The 19,564-nt window shown below is 35.7% G+C and overlaps 2 protein-coding genes and 1 long non-coding RNA gene across 3 annotated transcripts; all 3 read right to left on the bottom strand.

The window, feature by feature from the left end:
• Positions 1 to 5,494: 5,494 nt before the first annotated feature.
• LOC139891704 (uncharacterized) lies at positions 5,495 to 6,585 on the bottom strand. Its single transcript, XR_011773809.1, has 3 exons — positions 6,122 to 6,585; positions 5,981 to 6,033; positions 5,495 to 5,776 (listed from the first exon to the last, which is right to left on the bottom strand). It is a non-coding gene; the product is annotated as an uncharacterized lncRNA (long non-coding RNA).
• Positions 6,586 to 7,834: 1,249 nt separating this feature from the next.
• LOC139891703 (vacuolar-processing enzyme-like) lies at positions 7,835 to 10,225 on the bottom strand. The gene is made up of 9 exons (XM_071874682.1): positions 10,073 to 10,225; positions 9,809 to 9,973; positions 9,318 to 9,474; positions 9,126 to 9,211; positions 8,844 to 9,043; positions 8,665 to 8,713; positions 8,384 to 8,584; positions 8,104 to 8,295; positions 7,835 to 8,017 (listed from the first exon to the last, which is right to left on the bottom strand). Exons 2-9 carry the CDS (start codon positions 9,902 to 9,904, stop codon positions 7,835 to 7,837), a joined length of 1,164 nt encoding a protein of 387 aa, XP_071730783.1. The 5' UTR covers positions 9,905 to 9,973; positions 10,073 to 10,225.
• Positions 10,226 to 11,872: 1,647 nt separating this feature from the next.
• LOC139891702 (hsp70-Hsp90 organizing protein 1-like) lies at positions 11,873 to 15,516 on the bottom strand. Its single transcript, XM_071874681.1, has 7 exons — positions 14,417 to 15,516; positions 13,612 to 13,900; positions 12,955 to 13,040; positions 12,541 to 12,764; positions 12,374 to 12,440; positions 12,224 to 12,283; positions 11,873 to 12,138 (listed from the first exon to the last, which is right to left on the bottom strand). Exons 1-7 carry the CDS (start codon positions 15,344 to 15,346, stop codon positions 12,025 to 12,027), a joined length of 1,770 nt encoding a protein of 589 aa, XP_071730782.1. The 5' UTR covers positions 15,347 to 15,516; the 3' UTR covers positions 11,873 to 12,024.
• Between the last annotated feature and the right edge of the window lie 4,048 nt (positions 15,517 to 19,564).

Here is a 19,564-nt window from a genome sequence, read left to right as displayed (position 1 = left end):
ACCGCAAGTTTTGAGCTAAAATTTTAAAATCTGGAACCCACAAAACCCACAAAACCCACAAAAACATTTTGCAAACACCGGTGAAGGGTTATCCCGGAAAACTTATCTAGGGTAAAAGCTAGAATGAATTTTCAAAAGATCAAATGTTTTCATAAAGATCCAATTTCCTTAAAGGATCTAAATTTTTAATAGTCATGTGGAACTGTAAACCACATCGTTACTATCATTGTGTATACCGTTGTATCAAAATCACTTATGTATAAAGTGTGAGAATAAAAAAAGGGATTCGAGTGAAGTGTGATTTTATTTCAAAGTTATGTATTGCTTGAGGACAAGCAACGCTCAAGTGTGGGGATATTTGATAGTGCTCCAAATGAACATATATTTAGGCACAATATCCTTCCAATATGTAAAGCTTTTAGTTGCAATTGTTCTATTTTTATGTAATATTCGTTTAAATAAATAAGTGCGAAGACAAAAGAAGAAAACGACGATTTGAAGACGCAAATGACCAAAAAGCTCAAATGTACAAGATATAATTCAAGTGGTTCAATTTATTGATGAGAAATGTTCAAAAATGATAAGAGTACAAGCCGCAAAACGTAAAGTACAAGATATTAAATTATACGAAAGGACGTTCGAAAAACCGGAATCGGGACCTGAGCCAAATATCAACGCGCGACGCAACGGAGCTAAAATTACAAGTCAACTATGCACAAGAATATAATATAATATTTAAATAATTATATAAATTATTTATATATTATATATTATATTAAATAACGTCGACAAACTAGCAAACAAAAAATATGTGAGCTGGATCTGACGGTCATGCGATCGCATGGGAAATAGGCATAAAACCCATGCGAGTGCATGAGCCCATGCGAGTGCATGAGATTTGCACTAAAATCTCATGCGATCACATGAGTTACTGTAGCAGGCCACATTCTATAAATTCAGCATTTTTCGGACGAATTTAACACCTTTTTCTAATCTATCTCTTACTCCCTCAAATATATATATATTTTTATTTATAATTTTAATTTTAATATTAAAGTTTAATAATAATAAGGTTATTGTAAGAAATGTTTTAAGGTTTTGTAAGTCGGAACTCTGTCCGTGTGACGCTACGCGATTAATCACCACTGTAAGCTATGTTCTTCCTTTTTAAATTAATGTCTCGTAACTAAGTTATTATTATGCTTATTTGAGCCAAAGTAATCGTGATGTTAGACTAAATATTAAGACGGGGTTATTAGATTTTGTACCATAATTAAGGTTTGGACAAAAGACCGACACTTGTGGACATTGGACTATTGACTATTAATAGATAGGGGGTATTGTCTAATCGAATGACAACTCATTCGAACCTGTCGAACCTATCTTCAAATTAGTTAATCTAATAATTATTAAAATGATTATGTATGTTCTATTTAGTGACGTTTATACGACATCTTTTACGATCAATTAATTAATTATTCGGGTTGGGTAATTGATTATTCATTCTGATCAAGTGGGTAAATTAATATTCATATCTCATTAATACAGGGGTGGATTACATACAAGGATAATTGGTGTAATTGTTAACAAAGTATTAAAACCTTGGATTACGCGCAGTCGATAACCTGGTGTAATTATAAACAAAGTATTAAAACCTTGTTACAGTTCGAATCCCTAATTAGTTGGAATATTTGACTTCGAAAATAAGGTTAATTTGACGAGCATTTTATAATTATGACCGATGGACTATTATGGACAAAAACCAAATAGGTATCAAATAATCCAGGACAAAGGACAATTAACCCGGGTAATAAATTAAAATCAACATGTCGAACATCATGATTACGGAAGTTTAAATAAGCATAATACTTTTATTTCATATTTCATCGTACATTTATTTACTGTCATTTTAATTACCGCAATTTACTTTATCGCAATTTAAATTTTGTCATTTATATTATCGTCATTTATCTTTACGCTTTATTTAAAATCGACAAACCGGTCATTAAACGGTATAAACCCCCTTTTATAATAATATTACTATATATAATTATATATATTTTATATAAATATAGTTGTTAAAAATATAACGTTAAACTCAGCTAGCTCCCTGTGGAACGAACATGACTTACTAAAAACTACACTACTCTACGATTAGGTACACTGCCTATAAGTGTTGTAGCAAGGTTTAGGTATATCCATCCGTAAATTAAATAAAACTTGTATTATATTTCGTTGTATTTCGTAGTAAAAATAATAGTATTTCGTATACACCTCTGCACACATCAGGTAGCATCTGCTCATTTAGTCTCTAAAACCGACATCACAATTTACCAAAAAGCCCCTCTCCTTTTATTTCTCAATTAAACTAAAGACCCAATTTTCCTCGTCCAGGAGCGGCGCTCCTAGTGCCTTTTCTTGAAATTTTGGATCGTTACACTATCCCTTTTTTCAAACATATCAATAAAGTCTTTAAAAAAAACTATTCTACCCTTTTTACCCTTTCCACCACCAAAAGTCAAAACTCCACTCTCCAAACACCGTCATTAACCCTTTTTGACAAATGAGCTTTGAAGATATGGATATCACCGATGTCATACCTAGCACGCGAAGGATTTGAGTCTCGACCAAGCCTGTGACGAAAGATACAAATATGACTGGCTATGAGCGAGCAAAAACTCTAGATCTATTGTGGAATCCCATACACTTGAGTGAATGAGTGACCCGTGAGAGATAGCCAAAAGTCAGGTAACCTCCCCTCATGCTTGCAGAGATAGCTTCAAACCCTAACAAAATGATTATTTTATGTTACGCTCTTATAATAAAAAGCAAAACGCTTAGTTGATTAACAAGGAAACTTTGGAAGATTCCTTGAAGTTAAAAACAAGAAATTTGCTTGAGGACAAGCAAAGCCTAAGTGTGGGATACTTTGATATCGGCTAAAAAGTCATGTTATTACCCCCGATATCAGGCCCATATTTAACAAAGTAATCTACTTTATTGCCAAATTATGCATCTATTTGCTTAGATTGGTACATTTGGTAATTACGAAGGCAATGAAAAAAGAATCAGGGAAAACGAACTCAAAACGAAAACTTTAGAGTGAAAACGGCAAAAACCTGAAAAACCAAAAAAAAATGGCCTGCCAAAGTCCAAGAAAAACGGCCTGCCACATTATGTGGACAGCTGGCCCGATTGAAAACGGCCTACAAAATTAAACGGGCTAATTAAACGGGCCACCATCAAGTTGGACAGCCCAACAGCCAATTAAACGGGCTAATTAAACGGGTCACCACAAAATTGGACGGCCTGCGATGATTCTGGACGGCCTGCCATGGATGGCCTGCCAGGCCAGGATCTAGTACAAATAAGGCTCATTTGTATACATTTCAACACACTCTCCACTCTTCAATTCACTCTCAAATTTAGTTTAGTTTTCTAGTCTAGTTCGGTGAATAGTCTTTCGAGGCCTTCTCACCTCCGAGCGGGAAATTAAGTACCCGGAGGCGAACGCCGAAGATTGTACTAAGAAGCTGTCTAGAGTCGGAGTTGTCACTTTTGTACTTTCAGAACTCGATTAATATACTGGTACTTTTATCTTGACTCTATCTTGTTATAATGTCTATTATTACTTAGATAGATGATATTATTGTCATGATTAGCGAGTAGTTATATTTTCTACATGTTGTGATGTAGTTGTTACGTTGTCTTAATATACAAATTGTGTAATGAGATACTATTGAGATGCTTTCCGATTATGATTAAACTCAATCGCTTTTCCGACTAATAGAACGTGGTTATCAGATCTGTGATAGGGAAGTCGTTAACCCCGTTTCAGAGTACACTATCTATGTCACCCCTTGGTAAGACACCTCTGTCGGATACATAGGGCGTTTGTTAAAGGCACAACGGTTGAAGTAAAGCAACATACCCTACGAATTTCGACAGAGGTTCTTTCGTAATGGAAACCCTAATTAATACTAGGAGTACAAGGCCGGCCTGAGGATATGCCAGAGTAGTTACTATGCATATAAACATAGTACGTATATCGAGGAAGCATAACGGTTGTAGTACTCTATACCTCTGTTATGTATGGCCATGGAAACGACCTCACTGCTGAAGAGTACATTGCACCATAACACGGTCTCAGACATTGCACTCCGTCTGAGGGATTCTTTAGTAATAGGAACTGTTTATTTAAACCCATAAAGGATTGGAACCGTTAGGATAACCAAACATTTACATGGAGACTACTGTCTGGCCATGACGTTCCTTTATGGTTGATTTCTTTTAAATAAGAACCTAACTAATCTTTTTTTAAACTAATCATTAACGAAAGCATCGGAAACGTATCATGTCTCTCGGATAAGGGATACCCTCTACTTTAGCTTATGTTTAAGAAAGTTTGTGCCAAATGGATAGATTAATACGCTGCCTTATCGAGTCGCTCATAATAAAAGAGCCTTCTAGTGTTAACAAGTAGCTGTGTTACTCTGGCGTCGAGGGAAGAGGCGTTGCTGCCCATTCAGAATCTTCAAGCCTATCGCATACATTATGCCCAGTGACATGTCAGTCCTCTGACAGGGGCGGTAGGACCAATATAACGGGTAAAGGGTTATCAACTATTCATGAGCCATCATTACACAACTCAGCAATGTAACTAACGAAATCATAGCATGTACATCTTTAACCTTATTCGAAATACAAATTTTACCTATCTGTATTTATTTTATCCTTTAGAAAATTAGAAAACCCAAAATAGAAACACAACTACTCCTTGTTAGTTATTTTTATCAGGTTTTAGGTTTGATTCAGTAGCTTTCTTTAAAAATGACCCTAGGTCATACTTCCCTTACTTACCCTAAGGAGTAGTAGATTTAGGCACCGGCCTTATAAATTTAAAACATGGGTACATCCCCGTTGCGAGACCTCGATCGACGGCGTGCGGCCCGACGCCACTGCACACTAAAACATAACCGTCCGTTTTGGCCATATCAACATGCTTTTACAAGTTTCATAAATTATAGATGCCCCGAAGTGGTCGAACTATAATCGGTGGAAATTAGGACATAACCTTTTGCGTTCGACCCACGGTTGACCGTGGGGTCGACCGTGCACACCTGGTTTCACAAACCAGGGTGCAAGGTTCCACGATCCGGTCGACCGTAGACCTAACCGTGAAACCCACATTCTTATTATACGCTTTGTTTGGTTTTGGTCTTTTGCTAGAGTAAGTGTGAATTAGTGAATTTGTATATTTATGTCAAGATGTCTACCATCACCTCTAGTTATGTGCATATGCCATCATCAAAACACTTATTGTTATGGGTTAAGATCAGTATAATCATTAAGCATAATCTCGCATTAACCCACATTTTCCCCCAACATCTTCATTCTTTAATATTGGAAGGGATGAGGTAACATCAGTATGATGGCTAGGTTAATACAGTAAATGCACTTCATAATAAAACTATTATTGTATCCAATATTGACATAGTTTCTTGTAATCATACATTTGGAGTAAAATATGTGTTGTAAAAGTTTAATAAAGGGACATAGCATTTCCAAGTCGAACTGACCCCCAGTTATATGGCCGTATTGCCACTAAACCACAAACCTATTAATACCAACACACTCAGGTTTTCACATCCACATATTTTACAAGCCCATAAAAAACATTTTGCATACCTTGCCCGTAAAACAATGTCAGATTCATGGTTGACTGTCCTACTGTCCCGTGAGTAGTTCACTATTCTACCAATAACACAGTCCATGCCTGCACAAGAATATCATGCCATGAAATGAAAATAAATGTCTGGATATGATATGTGATCAATTTAGTATTTGAGAAGTCTTATGCTCAAAAGATAGTTAAATATTTTGCTAAAGAAAATTGAATGAATTAAGCTAAACATTTGTAGTTCAGTAATGGATTAGAATAGCAAACTAAAACATATAATAACTTATTCCAAATCACGACCTCCCACTTGATCATCATCATTGGACAAAAGCACCATACATATCTCAAAACACCTGTATTATTAAACACCAAACGTCATCACTCAATTATCAATTATCAATTATCAATCATCATATATAAAATATAAAACTAAGAGTTTACGTCACTTTTAACTTCTATCAATCCTGATCAACTTAAAATCAAAAATTCCAAGAGCCTGCATAACATCTTTTTTAACACTTGCAGTTTCAAGTGATTTAACAATTACAAATGAATAGAAGTACGGGTTACTATATTTTATACATTTTTGCGTGATATTGGGCGATAAATCTTTAATTACCATCGCCAATTTGTGGATATAATATGCGAACATCAACATCAACGAAGGACTAATGTTGGTATGAATATGGTTAGGGAGATTGATATTGGTCGATTTATATTTCATAAGCGTTCTGTACCGATCTTCCTTCTTGCTCGATTGAAATTGAAATTGGTATCTATATATACTTCAAAACCCTAATCTCACCTACAACAAAAACTCTCATCCACAAATCGGAGGGTTAGTTGATTTGTCGAGATAAAAAAACGGAGTTGAAACCTTTAGGTAACTGATTAAAGTCTTTGATCTGAAGTCGAGATGAAAAATCGTTTATGAAAGTGAATTTGTGAACCCCTAAATTTGATTTTCTATCCTGTGTCTTTTTCAATTTGAGGGGTAATATAGTATTTTTAAATGCAATGTTATTGTTTACGAGGTCATAAAGATGAGTCATTAAAATAAAGGGTTATGATTAAGTGATAGTTAACTAATGGATGGTTAGGATTAAGTTTAAATTTTTTTGATGGCTGGTTTTTAGTTTTCTTTTAACATAAAGAGAGATTTAATAATATAAAATATTAGAAAGATTTCTATATAAAGTTTGGAGAATAAGAATTCTTGTACTTGTACGAATGACTACGTGAACACACCTGCAACACAGAAAAACCGTTAGATTCCTGGCGATGCCGGTGGCGACGCTGCAGAACACGGCGGCGGATATGTAAAACTTGTCAGAAATAGCAGGTTAGCTCACTAGAACTTACGGAATATATTCATGAACCACCGATTAACACATCTCATTCATGAATCGATCCAAATACACTGTAAAATGATGGATTGATGATTTTTTGTTCAAAAACCTTCACTCATGAATTTCGATCATAACGTGCTGAATACAGGGAATTCGAGCACGAAATTTTGGAAAACTGATCACGAAATCACTACTAAACTTCCTGTAACTTCGATTTAATCAACACTATTGCAAATTTCTTCCCGCCGATTTTTTTTTTAAGAATAAACCCTAACGTTTTTGTGATTTTCTGATTTTGAAACCCTAGGATCCAACGAATCTGATACCAAATGTTATGATCTTTCTAGGATAGAATCGTAGAAGATCTAAGTATGCATTGAATTCTACAAACGAAGAAATAGAATCGAAGGAAATACTCGAATGCTGTATTGATAACCAAATGATTGCCAAAGGCTACAATACTCGAGAGAATAGAGAACAAATGTGTAACACAAAATGCTAACGGCAAATGAACCCTAACGTTCCTATTTATACTAGATAGGGAAGGTTGGTTAAATGGTCACGTGCGAGGCACGTGCATCCTCAAATGATACATAACAATTGACTTTTTGATGCCCTTTGATTTTTTTCTTTCTCAAATATGATCGAACTACAAACATAAACTGGTAATACAACGAGAACCAGGTGTTATGAAATTCGGCTATACTAAAATTACAGTTATTCAAATGATAAGTTCTCTATTTGAAAATCAAAACAAACCACTTCTTCACTCCTTCAATCTACCGTTGGTTTCGTTTTGTAAAGATCATGCACTGTATCCGAAAATTGCAGGATTCCATTGCCCCATTTTATACGAGCTACATGCGGCCTTCGTAGCTTGATCCATTGATTTTTCGGTCACTCCATTGTTACATAAGTCAGCGAATGTTCGTGTATGCTTCATACCATATTGAGTCAACGATTCACAGTACGTCTCAAATGTTCGAACCTTGATAAATAAATCGAAGTTTCAAAAATTAACATGAAGTAACTATATTATGGTATAAAAAACGAGAAAGATCAGGTGTTTCTCACCATTGATTTTAGACATCGCCAATCATCCACTAGGGCCGACCCTTGGTCTCTCGATGATATTAGTCTGTTTCCTAGTAAATATTCTTTGACCATATTAACACTAGTATCCAAATGTGCCCTATGTGCCGTAACGTCATTAATATTCTTGAGTAGTTCAGCATTCTCTTGCGATTCTTCTGTTGATCTTTTGTACTGCAGATGTAATATATTACATCAATTCGCTACTAAATATAACATCATTCATAGCCAAATGTAGCACGTTATCGTTAAGTGATCGTACCTTTTGCCACATTGAATAAAGATCTGCATCTCTTTGGTCAACAACACCCATCGGAATGAAATAACCAATAGGGTCTGCAGTAAAGTTCCAAGGACTTGAACCTTGATAAACTGAGACAGTCTCATTGCTCATTTGTAGATTACCGTATTGCATCACATGAGATCCAATAGAAGAATGGTTATTGTATGTCCTCATTTTCACCTACAAGTATTTAGTATCATCTTGTTTCAATTAATTGTAAATTAAGTGTAAATATATATGTACAAAATTCCGGTACTAACTCTTTTGTATTGTTGTTCCAATGTTTCATTCCTTAAATCTTCAGAGTCACTGTTGAAACCAAAAGTCACAAAAAAAGCACAAATCAAGACGATATTCATTAGTGTGTAGCTAACCAAATGTCCAAATTAAAAAAAAAAAAAAAAAAAAACAAAACAAAAAACAAAAAACAAAAAAGTACCTGTCTTCCATCCATGAAATACTGTATAAATCGCCTAAGCAAGTGTCGAATTCTGGAGGAGGAGAAGGCTTCATACCAGGACAATAAGTGGCCCAACTACTCTCATTTGCATTCGATGCAGTTGTCACATATATATCCATATCTGCAGGCAATAGTCCTTCAAAAATACTACCACTTTCACATGCTTCTACATATATAACCTACATTTAACATTTCAATGATTACTTTCTTTTGTTGTAATTGACAATCAGAAATGAAAATGAAGAACAAAATGCATATTACCATCTCATCATAAGTCTCCATTTCATGTTTCATTCCCAAAACATTAATAAAATCATCCGCATAAATGTATGGAAAGTTTGGCATACCTATGGTTATTGACATGAATATTATTAGATTACTAAAGAACATATCAAATTTTGATCCTTTTTGACAAATTAAAAATGATAAGGAGTAATTTATAAATGAAATTACAGAGAACTCCAGGGCCGCCATGATCGGTGAAATACACAAAGATTTTATCTTCAGGTTTACTCGCTACAACTTTCTTACTTCCACCTGTCACCATACTTTCATTTCCAAGAAGTACACCAAAGAAATTGGTTGTTGTTACATTTTCACCTGTATAATCCTGACACAATTCACTGTTTACATATCAACCGCTAATTATTGTTATCTCCCAACAGTTGCCACTGTTTGGTTTCGTTTATGTTTGTACGCTTTCTAGTGTTTTTGCTACTTACGTTACCCTTTGTTGACATTGTTATGCTGTTGGCTTTGTTGACATTGTTATGCTCTTGGCTAGACCGGTGATTTAGGTTGTGTAGTTTTGTTGTTTGTTTGGCTATGTTTTGATATCCATTTGTTTCGGTTGTACTTATTGATTTCAGATCTGTTTAATGTTATTATGTTTTTTCGACGAAAAAAATTAACTTGTACTTGAAAGAATTCATATATGATTATACCTTTGGTACACCAGCATAGACATCTGAGCCATTGGGACTGTTAATTACGACACCCGGCCTTGGGTTGCTTGGATGATTGGCAATATCATCATACATAAATACAATTATGTTTTCATCTTTTAATCCACCACGTTTCAGTATTTGATATGCATGACAAACATCTGCCTGAATTATAATAAAACATATAATTTTAAATTTTTGTTATATACTACAAGTATTTTAACGTACGTTAGTGAAGGATGAAAATTTGAGCAAAATAATGACCTGATGACGATAATTATAGTACCCTTTAGAACCAGCAACGAGAACTGCCCATATCGTGCTATTGCTTTGTGGGTCATTAGTAGAACCAATCAGCGTATCGATAAATCTTGGAAGTCTAGCTTCGGAGAAATGTACGACAACAACAACTAGTAGTAACAATTTTAGTTGGCAAACGATTGTCGAATTGGCCATATTGATTAATAATAAGCTTGATGATTATATAACTTCAAACAGTTTGAGGTCTATATATACATGGAAGCTAGGATTATTTGCTTAGGTTTCCACGAACAAGAAAAAAAGGTTTCAAGTGGTTTTACCAAATAAGAAAGACAAATGATTGTACGAACACGGATTAGATACAATTTATGTTCATGTGGAACGATGATATTAATGTAATATTTTGTTCTTTAGGTCATTATAGAAATATATAATTTGTAGTAAAACTTTTGGACTCATATTACAGCATTTTATGTGGGAATTATTTGAATGTATTAAATTGCATTAGTTTTGTATAAATAATATATCTTTCAAAACTATACTTAAACCAAATAAAATTGTTACAATATGTTGCACTAATATTTACTTTTTTGTTGTCTAAATTATACAATTCGTGTGTAATTGCCATTATGATGAAGATCGGGGACGTGTGAATAAAGAAAGGTATGATGATGAAAATTGTCAAAAGTATGAATCTGTGTATTAGATCTTGAAAACGTATGAAGATAGCTTGTAGAAATGTAATCAAACGTGTACAGATAGTGACCTAATTACATTCCACAACTTTTTTCAACTATGGGTTATGTTCTAATTGAATTCTAGAGAGCGTTTACAATTGAGGAGGCTATAGTGGTAATAATTGTGATTGGAATGAAAACGTTACCTGTGTTCTAGGTATCAGCTTCTATTATAGCTGTGTTTTAGGTATCAGCTTCTATTATAGCCATGATAGAACCCGTTTTACATATATTAAGATGAGTTACTGACATATTTCAGATCAAACTCAGATAATTTTTTAATGTCGTAGAAGGGCGTCAAATGAAAGAACACGATAAACATTCGAGAATCACTTAAGTGTCAGAATTAACACAAATTAAAATCATTTGCTTTCGGTTTAATATGGTATCAATAGCAACATTTGTTTTTCCACTTTGGTTTGTAGGGGGAGTAGGGGACGATCAAACACTAATCAATTTCTGATTTAACCGACTTTAAAGTTCAAATTCAATCTTCATATACCTAGCTTAAATTCGGATAAATTCATGAAGAACATGATACTTCAAATGGAGTTCAATCCTCAAATTCCATTTTAAAGCTTAATTCTAACAAAATTAAACCTCTAGTTCAATTCTACAACATAAACCTGACCTTCGTGATCCAAAATTACCATCTAAAATTAAATAAATAAATAAAACATCTCAGCCAATGTATTATGCCATTGGTTATGTTATCGATCCTGCACTATAAGAGCTCATGGTGTCCCGTGGTCAATTTCACAGTCCATCATCGACGGCAGCTAAGTTTGGATACTGGCTCACCGTCAATTTCAAGGTCGTTGGCCACCGTCGGAGCCCCTCCGACGGTGTTTTCAACTTTTTTTTTCTTTTTTTATTATTCTATTTTCTTATTGGTCCACGATTAAAATCGATACTGAAATGGACACCAAAATGAAACCAAACGATACCCCACTTTAATGAATTCAGGTCCATTTTCGACACCGGAATGAACCTTGGCAAAGAGACACGGACACCTCGTGCTCCAACCATAGAGCAACAAATTAAAAAATAAAAATAAAAAATGGTAGAAACACAAAATGAAGATTCATGTATTCCCTAAAATGCATATCATCTTATCCGTTTAATAGTTTGACCAAAACCATAGCCAATTAACGTGTTCTCTTCAAATCACATCCAGAAAAAAAGAAAGGAAAAAAAACAAGTGTTTTATGAAACAGATTATCTCATCTGCACAATTCCAGCACTGATCAACTTCTGAATCTTGTTCATCACAGAAGGATTCTTCATGTGATCTTGCGCAGCCTTTGGGTTCTCTTGAAGATCCTTCAACACCTGTACAAATAATGCACATGTCACACCACAAATTCCAACCAGGGATCATTTTACAACAACCCATAACCAAAAAAATGAAACATACTTGGGCCATAACAGGATCTGTAAGGATATTCTGAATTTCTGGATCTTGCATTGCCTTTGCCTGCAAACAAGAAACCGTTATTAGACTAAAAACTGTCACTTCTACTACTCCACCGCTGCATTAAAATCAATTCTGAAAAAAAAATCAAACCTGTCTCTCCTTCAACTCATCAGGTGTCAAATCTCCACGGCTGGCTCGGTTAATTTGTTGCACGCAGCTGAAATGAGAAGCACAGTTAGCCAAAAGAGGTATATCGAAATATTATTAAATTAAAAATAAAAAGAAAATAACTATTTTAATATAAATTGCGACTTTACCTCCTCACACCGTCTAGCAACTCTGGGTTTTGAGGATCGTGTTTTAATCCCTCCTGATAAGTCTCTAAAGCTTTGTCAAACTCTTTCATGAAAAACTGGATGGCACCTTTTCTTGTGTAACCCTTGGAGAATTTCGGATCAATTTCAATGCATTTTTCAGCATCTTTTAAACCTTCTGGCATTGCACCGAGTTTTGTGTAGCAAGCAGCTCTATTACTGTATGCCTATTAAAGAAAATGAAAACTAACATTTTTTATAATGGCCAATTGACTATAATAAATCCACTCTTCTACAAAGATATTGATCTTATTTCAAGTTCTTTTATTGAGTATAAGCTAATAATGAACAAATTAACTGAAAGACACATTCAAAAATCAAAATGAGGTAGATTTGTAAATTAAAAGAAACCAATACCTTCGGGTCCTTGGGATTTCTTCTCAAAGCTTCCGTGTAGTGCCTAATGGCATCTGGGTACTTCTGCTCTTTAAAATATTCATTCCCTGAGGTAGATTTGTAAATTAAAACATCAAGTCCACGTAAGAACCAGGCTAAATTATACGTGTAGAAAGACCAATAAAAAATCTTCAACCATATTTTTGAAGAAAAACACAATTCTTGACACAGTTGAGCACTATTGAGCACTACATAAAAAATGATTATGTTTTTAGATAAAATGATTCATCAGGTTGTAATGCCGTATGCACTAATAAACATTAGACAAATATGAGTGTATGAACCATCACTAGATAGCCTAGTGGTTGGGGCCTGAGTTCCTTGCAAGAGGTCTCATGTTCGAATCCCGTCTGGGACGAATATTTAGTGGTGGCCAGGGAAGGATTGGAAACAGCCAGGACCTGCTGGGCCGTTGGATTACTCACCCCAGGAGGGTAGTCCGAATAGAGAAAACCTTCTACCTTTTACCTTTATTTTTTACAAATACGAGTGTATGACCCATTATGTTTAATTCTATGATTTTAGCCAATCAACCCGTTTTGTACAAAAACCATAACCCAAATAACCCTGATCCTAAGTAAGCGGGTCAAAATTACCACATAGTAATAAAAAGCTAACCTTTTTCACGCTCTTTTTCAGCAAGTTCAGGGTCATAGTACTCCTGCTGCTCCAGTTCCTTCTTTGCTCTTTCTGCATCATTTAGCTTCTTCAAAGTATCTGGGTTTCGATGCTCTGTAAGGGCTTTCTGAAAAGTCTCAATTGCAGGTTCATAGTCTTTCGATGTTTTAGCCATCTTAACCAATGCAGTCCCCTTTCTTGTCAAAGCCCTTGCAACCATCTTATAGTCTGAACGAAGCTCCCTTCCTCTCTCCACAGCTTTATCACAATCTTTAATACATTCATCATACTGCAAAAAAACAGAAAATAGCTATTTATATCCAAATCAGGTAAAGTAAAAAAAACAAAAACAAAATAAATTATAACAAAAACCTAGGCATTAGAGCACTACGAGTTGTCATTTTTTTCAGCGTTAAATGGATTTAACACCGGGGACACTGAAGCCAACGACTCCCCTCCGGTTAATGCTGTGTTTCTTTTTTTTCTTTATTTTTTTCCTTCTTTTTCTTAAATAAAGTGTTAAAAAACAATTAAATAATGATTTAACACTGAAATTTAATACCGAACGATTTCCCCTCTTTTAGCCACTGTGTTAAATCCCGGTGTTAAGTTTAACACTCAAATTTAACACTAAATGACTCCTACACTGCTAGTGCTCTTATAAAGTTTTTTTCCCATTCTGAACATTATACCAATCCAATTCAATTAAATTTTAAAAATCTGACACACACACACACAGACACATCTATATATACACACTGATATATAGCAAATAAAAATATAAAGTTAAGTGACAAGTGTGTACCTTCCCCATCTCCAAGTACACAGCAGCCCTATTAGTAAGAAACGAAATATCAGTGTCATCCAATTCAATAGCTTTACTATAATGTCCAATAGCAGTATCAAAATCCTTCTTCTTATAAGCACCATTACCAGCCTCTTTCTCCTTCTGCGCCTGCGCTTTCCTCTCCTTAACCTCCCTCTCTTCTTCCGATACATCCATCGGTTCAGGTTCCGGTTCCGGCTCACGCTTCTTCTCCTTCGCCGATTCAGCTTCATCTGCCGGCCGTTTCCGCTCTTTCGGCGGCGAATCCGGCATCTCCACGTCATCTCCAAAACCACTACCACTACCACTTTGCATCTTCACATTCAACAACACACTCAACGCTTGCATCACTCTCTGATCCTTCAGATACAAATTCAAATTGTTAGGGTTTCGTTGTAAATCCATCATCATGTTTACAAAATCCGGTTGTTGCATAAACATCCGTGTAGACGGGTCAGCGGTTAACTTAGCCAACATATCCGGTCCAAACGCATCGCCAAATAAACTATTAGCCGGTCCACCACGTGCCGAGTCACGTGATCTAGATGCAGCAGCTGACTGTGCTGATTGAGCATCACTTAAACCAGATTTCAATGTTTCGTTATTAGGATCAACTTCTAGACCTTTTTTATAAGCTGAAACGGCGTCGTCGTATTGACGTAAGCCGTGATGAGCGGCTCCGAGCCGAGAGTAGCCTTTAGACCAATCAGGTTTCAGATCGACAGTTTTTTTAGCGTCAGTTAACGCTTCGGTAAATTGATTCAATGAGGCGTAAGCAGCGGATCGATTGGAGTATAAAACGTGATTTGTTGGTGAGAGATTGATTGCGTCGGTGAAGTGACGGATGGCGTCAGAGTAATTACCGGCCGAGAACGCTGCGTTACCTTTTGCTTTAGCTTCGTCTGCCATCGGATGATTGTTACCGGCGGTTGGGGGTTGATTTGTATGATTTGGTATTGGTATTGGTATTGGTATCCTCCGAGAGATGATTGGGCGATTGGAAAAGAATAAGAGATTAGGGTTTTAATAACTAACGAGAGAGTTCGTTTGTAAGGTTCGAGAGAGTTCTGGCCACCATCATCAGCAATTAAATACTACTTAATTCATTAAATACTTGTAAACATTACCCCTATATATTCTCACACACACTTTTTTATCCTTACACACCAATTTAAAGAAATAGAGTATTATTAGAAGAGTAAAAGGTTAAAATAAATGTGTGAGGATCAAAAAAGAGTGTGTGAGAATCATCCCCATATACTTATTATTATTACCCCTAACTCATAATTGTTTGAGATTGTAGTTTCAACTTTGCATTCACACTGCAATCGGCCCCTCACATTGGCCTCAATTTACATGACCCCTCAAGTTTTCATTTTCACCCGAATCTTTAGCGGGTCCTATCTTCTCGCTCGGTGCGAGTTAAATTTTTCCGAGCCCATCGTTCAACTCAAAAAAATCTTACGAACACAACGGGACTAACTATACGCGAAACGGAGACTTAAAAAAATGCTCAATACATCGGACTATATTCAATACATATACACACCTATAATACGCTCCGTTAACTATGAATACGCAACCCAAAGACCCCGTAAAGGTTAATATGGTAAGTTTAAAATATTCAGTTGATTATTATACACATATTGTTAATCCCAAATTTAGCTAAGGTCGATTGATTTTGTTAGTGTAAGTGGGTTTAGTTGTTAAGAACAAATATTATGATGATAAGGTTGTGAGAGAGATACTTGCAAGTAGTGAAATGTGTGAATAACTCAACTAGTGATAAAGTGGGTGGGAGGTTACTTTATATACTAACAACCTCCTAAAGTTACAAGTGTGGTAAAATACATTTATCATCGTAAAACTAACTAATACAATAATAAGTAAACTACCTATTACATTAGTAAGATTAAAATTATATGCCACATATAATAGACAATATTCATTGTCAACACATATAACAAATAATAAATATCTATTAATTTTAATTATTCACATACATCATAATAAGAAAAAAGAAATAAACGGGTAGTTAAAATAAAAATTGATTGATTTAGACTTTAATCACTTATAGTGAGAAAATTCATTGATATATAAATAGTGGGTAATGATATTTTCACTTTCAAATTTGATAAATCCACTACTTTTTTTATACAGTTTTCCTAAAATACTCTTCATATTTTCTCTCACCTCAACCTAACTATTCTATACATACATTGTACTTTAGGAAATGATGAAATGATATAATGGATATATCAAAATTAAATATGAATTTATCACCTCCCACAATGGATGATGATTGGCCATGACCCTAACTCACATTGCAGAAATGCTAAATAAACAAAACATTCGACATTTAACAAACATCTAAACTCATTTTTAGCACTCCACCAAAATTCATCAAAAAGTAGATCGTTTATTTGCAACTGATGATGAAGGTTAATGACATCCTGAGGAATACCATCGAGGAATGCGGGAGAAGTAGTCCATGTGTAACCGAAGAAATCAAGCCATTCAAAAATCTCAACCACCAAACACCATCAAACCATCAACCAAAAATCATCGAAAAACCTTAAATCAACAAACCAAAAGTCGCCGATGACTACCATCGGAAACCACTAAACTAAACCTAGACATGGATCACCTAAAATCGCAACCAATCTTACAAACCCAAACGACATTCACACTAACACATCTAAAACAAACAGTGAGCAACACCCAGCCATGGCCAAGCCGAGAGTAGACCTATGAGGGTGACATCGTTAGAAACAACCCACCAAAGCAATCATAGTAAGAACGACCAGAAAGATAAAGCGGCGTCAAAATAAGAAAGGGCAGTGGCAGGAGGTAGTAACATCAAATTGAAGAAGGACGGGGGACGATGATAGAGATGCGTTATCCGGTATGATATGGAAAAGATAGTTTTGAAATGAATAGCTTAACGGGAAAACCAAACAATAGAATAACGGGACATCGAAGTACGAAACTAACACCAAAACCTATAATGAGAGCATCTAACTTTGAATAACCAACAAACTCAGGATCATGAAACTACCAAACAAATCGTGAAGGACGAACAAACTCGGACGAGCTAAAGTTCTGGCTATTTAGAATCACCGATTGCACAAAGCTTATTCCCAAATTCCGGCACAAAGTGTAACACCCTGATTTTTTTTTAAACACAGCGGAAGTAAATACTTAATTACCAAAATAGCCTTAATTAACGTTTACATAACTTTGTTTACAAACCAACTTTATACAACAACGGTGTTACGTGAAAACATCATTAGGATAGAAAACATCAGAGTAAGCTTGTAGTCAAACATGTCTTCTAACCCGTCCGCAACACCCGTCCTAAGCAGCAGTACCTAAACCTGCAAGGGGTAGAAATGTGGGGGAATTAGCACAACTGCTAAGTGAGTGGATACTATCTAACAGACCAAGCATAAGCAACTGAACATGAAAAGGCCACAGATATGCTAACGTCCTGAACTAGCATACAACAACAACTGACAATATGAGGATCGACGGCTTGTACGAGCACACGACTTAGCTGATCAAACTACAGTCTACCGATAGTCCGCTTTACTGATTCCACTGCATAACCGTCCGAATGCAACACATGCGTCCTTCTATGTTATACTAAACAATCAGTAACATCATGACCTGACCAGGCTACCACGGTCGACCTCACACCAACCCGACCTTGCAACGTCGGTGGGTTCCCAACCTTGCCGCATCGGTTGGTGTCCAACTAACAGTGTGCACATAAGAACACAGATAATCAGTCATGCAATCGTCCTAACTAGCATGGCAATAACTAACTACACATGGTATTCATACTGAACATAAACATAAGAGTAAAGAGTCTGAACAAGTAGCATGTCAGCTACTTAATACTCTATCCGGAGATAGACCCACTCACCGAATACCAACAATAAGCTCAGATAATCTATCACTGAGCAGCTTCCTTATCCTTATCACCTGAACATAAGGTAAATCAAGTTAGTTTCTGTCTGTTAACACAAAACAGCACAGTACAGAAAATCAATCACAAAAAGTGCCGCTAAAAGTCCACCTAACACTTATGCATTTTCAGAATTTACATCCTGATAATCACAAGTCACGCGGACAGCATAACGGCTAGGAAACAGCTAAATTAAACAACAACTACTGATCTGATTAGCATCCATACGATTACACATGCATCCGTACAGTTGCAAGTCAACCAGTACGGTTGCATCATCCATCCGTACAGTTGCACACTTCTGCCCAGTTGCACTAACACCACTGCATCCGTACGGTTGCACATGTACCCGTACAGTTGCACCATATACCCGTGCGATTGCAAGCTGCAACCGTACGATTGTGTTCTTCGTGCAGTAGCAGCAGAAACTGTCGGGTTTCGCACCAAAATCACTCAAATCTCAATCTTGAACCTGTTTTTGACCTCAAAACCACTTAAAACTTGTACATAGAACATTTAGAAGTATAAACCCACAAGTTTTGAGCCAAAACAACATCAAATTAAGCACTAAGACACTAAAATCACTTTTATCAAAAACCTAGCTTTAATCTCAATTAAAACACTGATTTGGACATGAAATCGAACAAATCTTATCTTGATAGACTAACAATGACACAAGGAAATCAATTTTAAACACAATTCAAGCTCCAAATCAAGATTTAGAGATTAGGGTTTTCAAGTAGTGAGAGTTAAGGTACGGAGTAATTAGAAGTTTCAAGAAAAAGATAGAAATGAGCTGTAACAAGCTTATATATGTGAGTTAAATAACATACCCCGTCACTCACGGGTATTTACCAGTTATCTGATAACTTTCGTACTCAATTTAACTGCCCTAACGGAGTCCAAATTAAATAAACGAACATGCTCTGTGACCGCTGTCACAAACTAGTCTTAACCAAATAATAAAATAACAAAAAACATCATATTAAAATAAAAGCATAATTAACCACACAATTATGCCTAAGGTTAAAAAGGTCATCTTACGTCCAGGCCCGATCTAATTCTGAACTAATTCTGGACCCGCAAACTGTTTCTCACCGACTTCTAACCAACAAGTCGGCGTCCTACATTTGCGACCATATAGCATCTCATAAGGC

The sequence above is a fragment of the Rutidosis leptorrhynchoides genome, chromosome 2 (genome assembly GCF_046630445.1).
Source record: "Rutidosis leptorrhynchoides isolate AG116_Rl617_1_P2 chromosome 2, CSIRO_AGI_Rlap_v1, whole genome shotgun sequence".
In the NCBI taxonomy this organism is placed as follows: Eukaryota; Viridiplantae; Streptophyta; class Magnoliopsida; order Asterales; family Asteraceae; genus Rutidosis; species Rutidosis leptorrhynchoides.
Note: the sequence above shows the minus strand (reverse complement) of the source record. Positions and strands in the feature narration are given on the sequence as shown.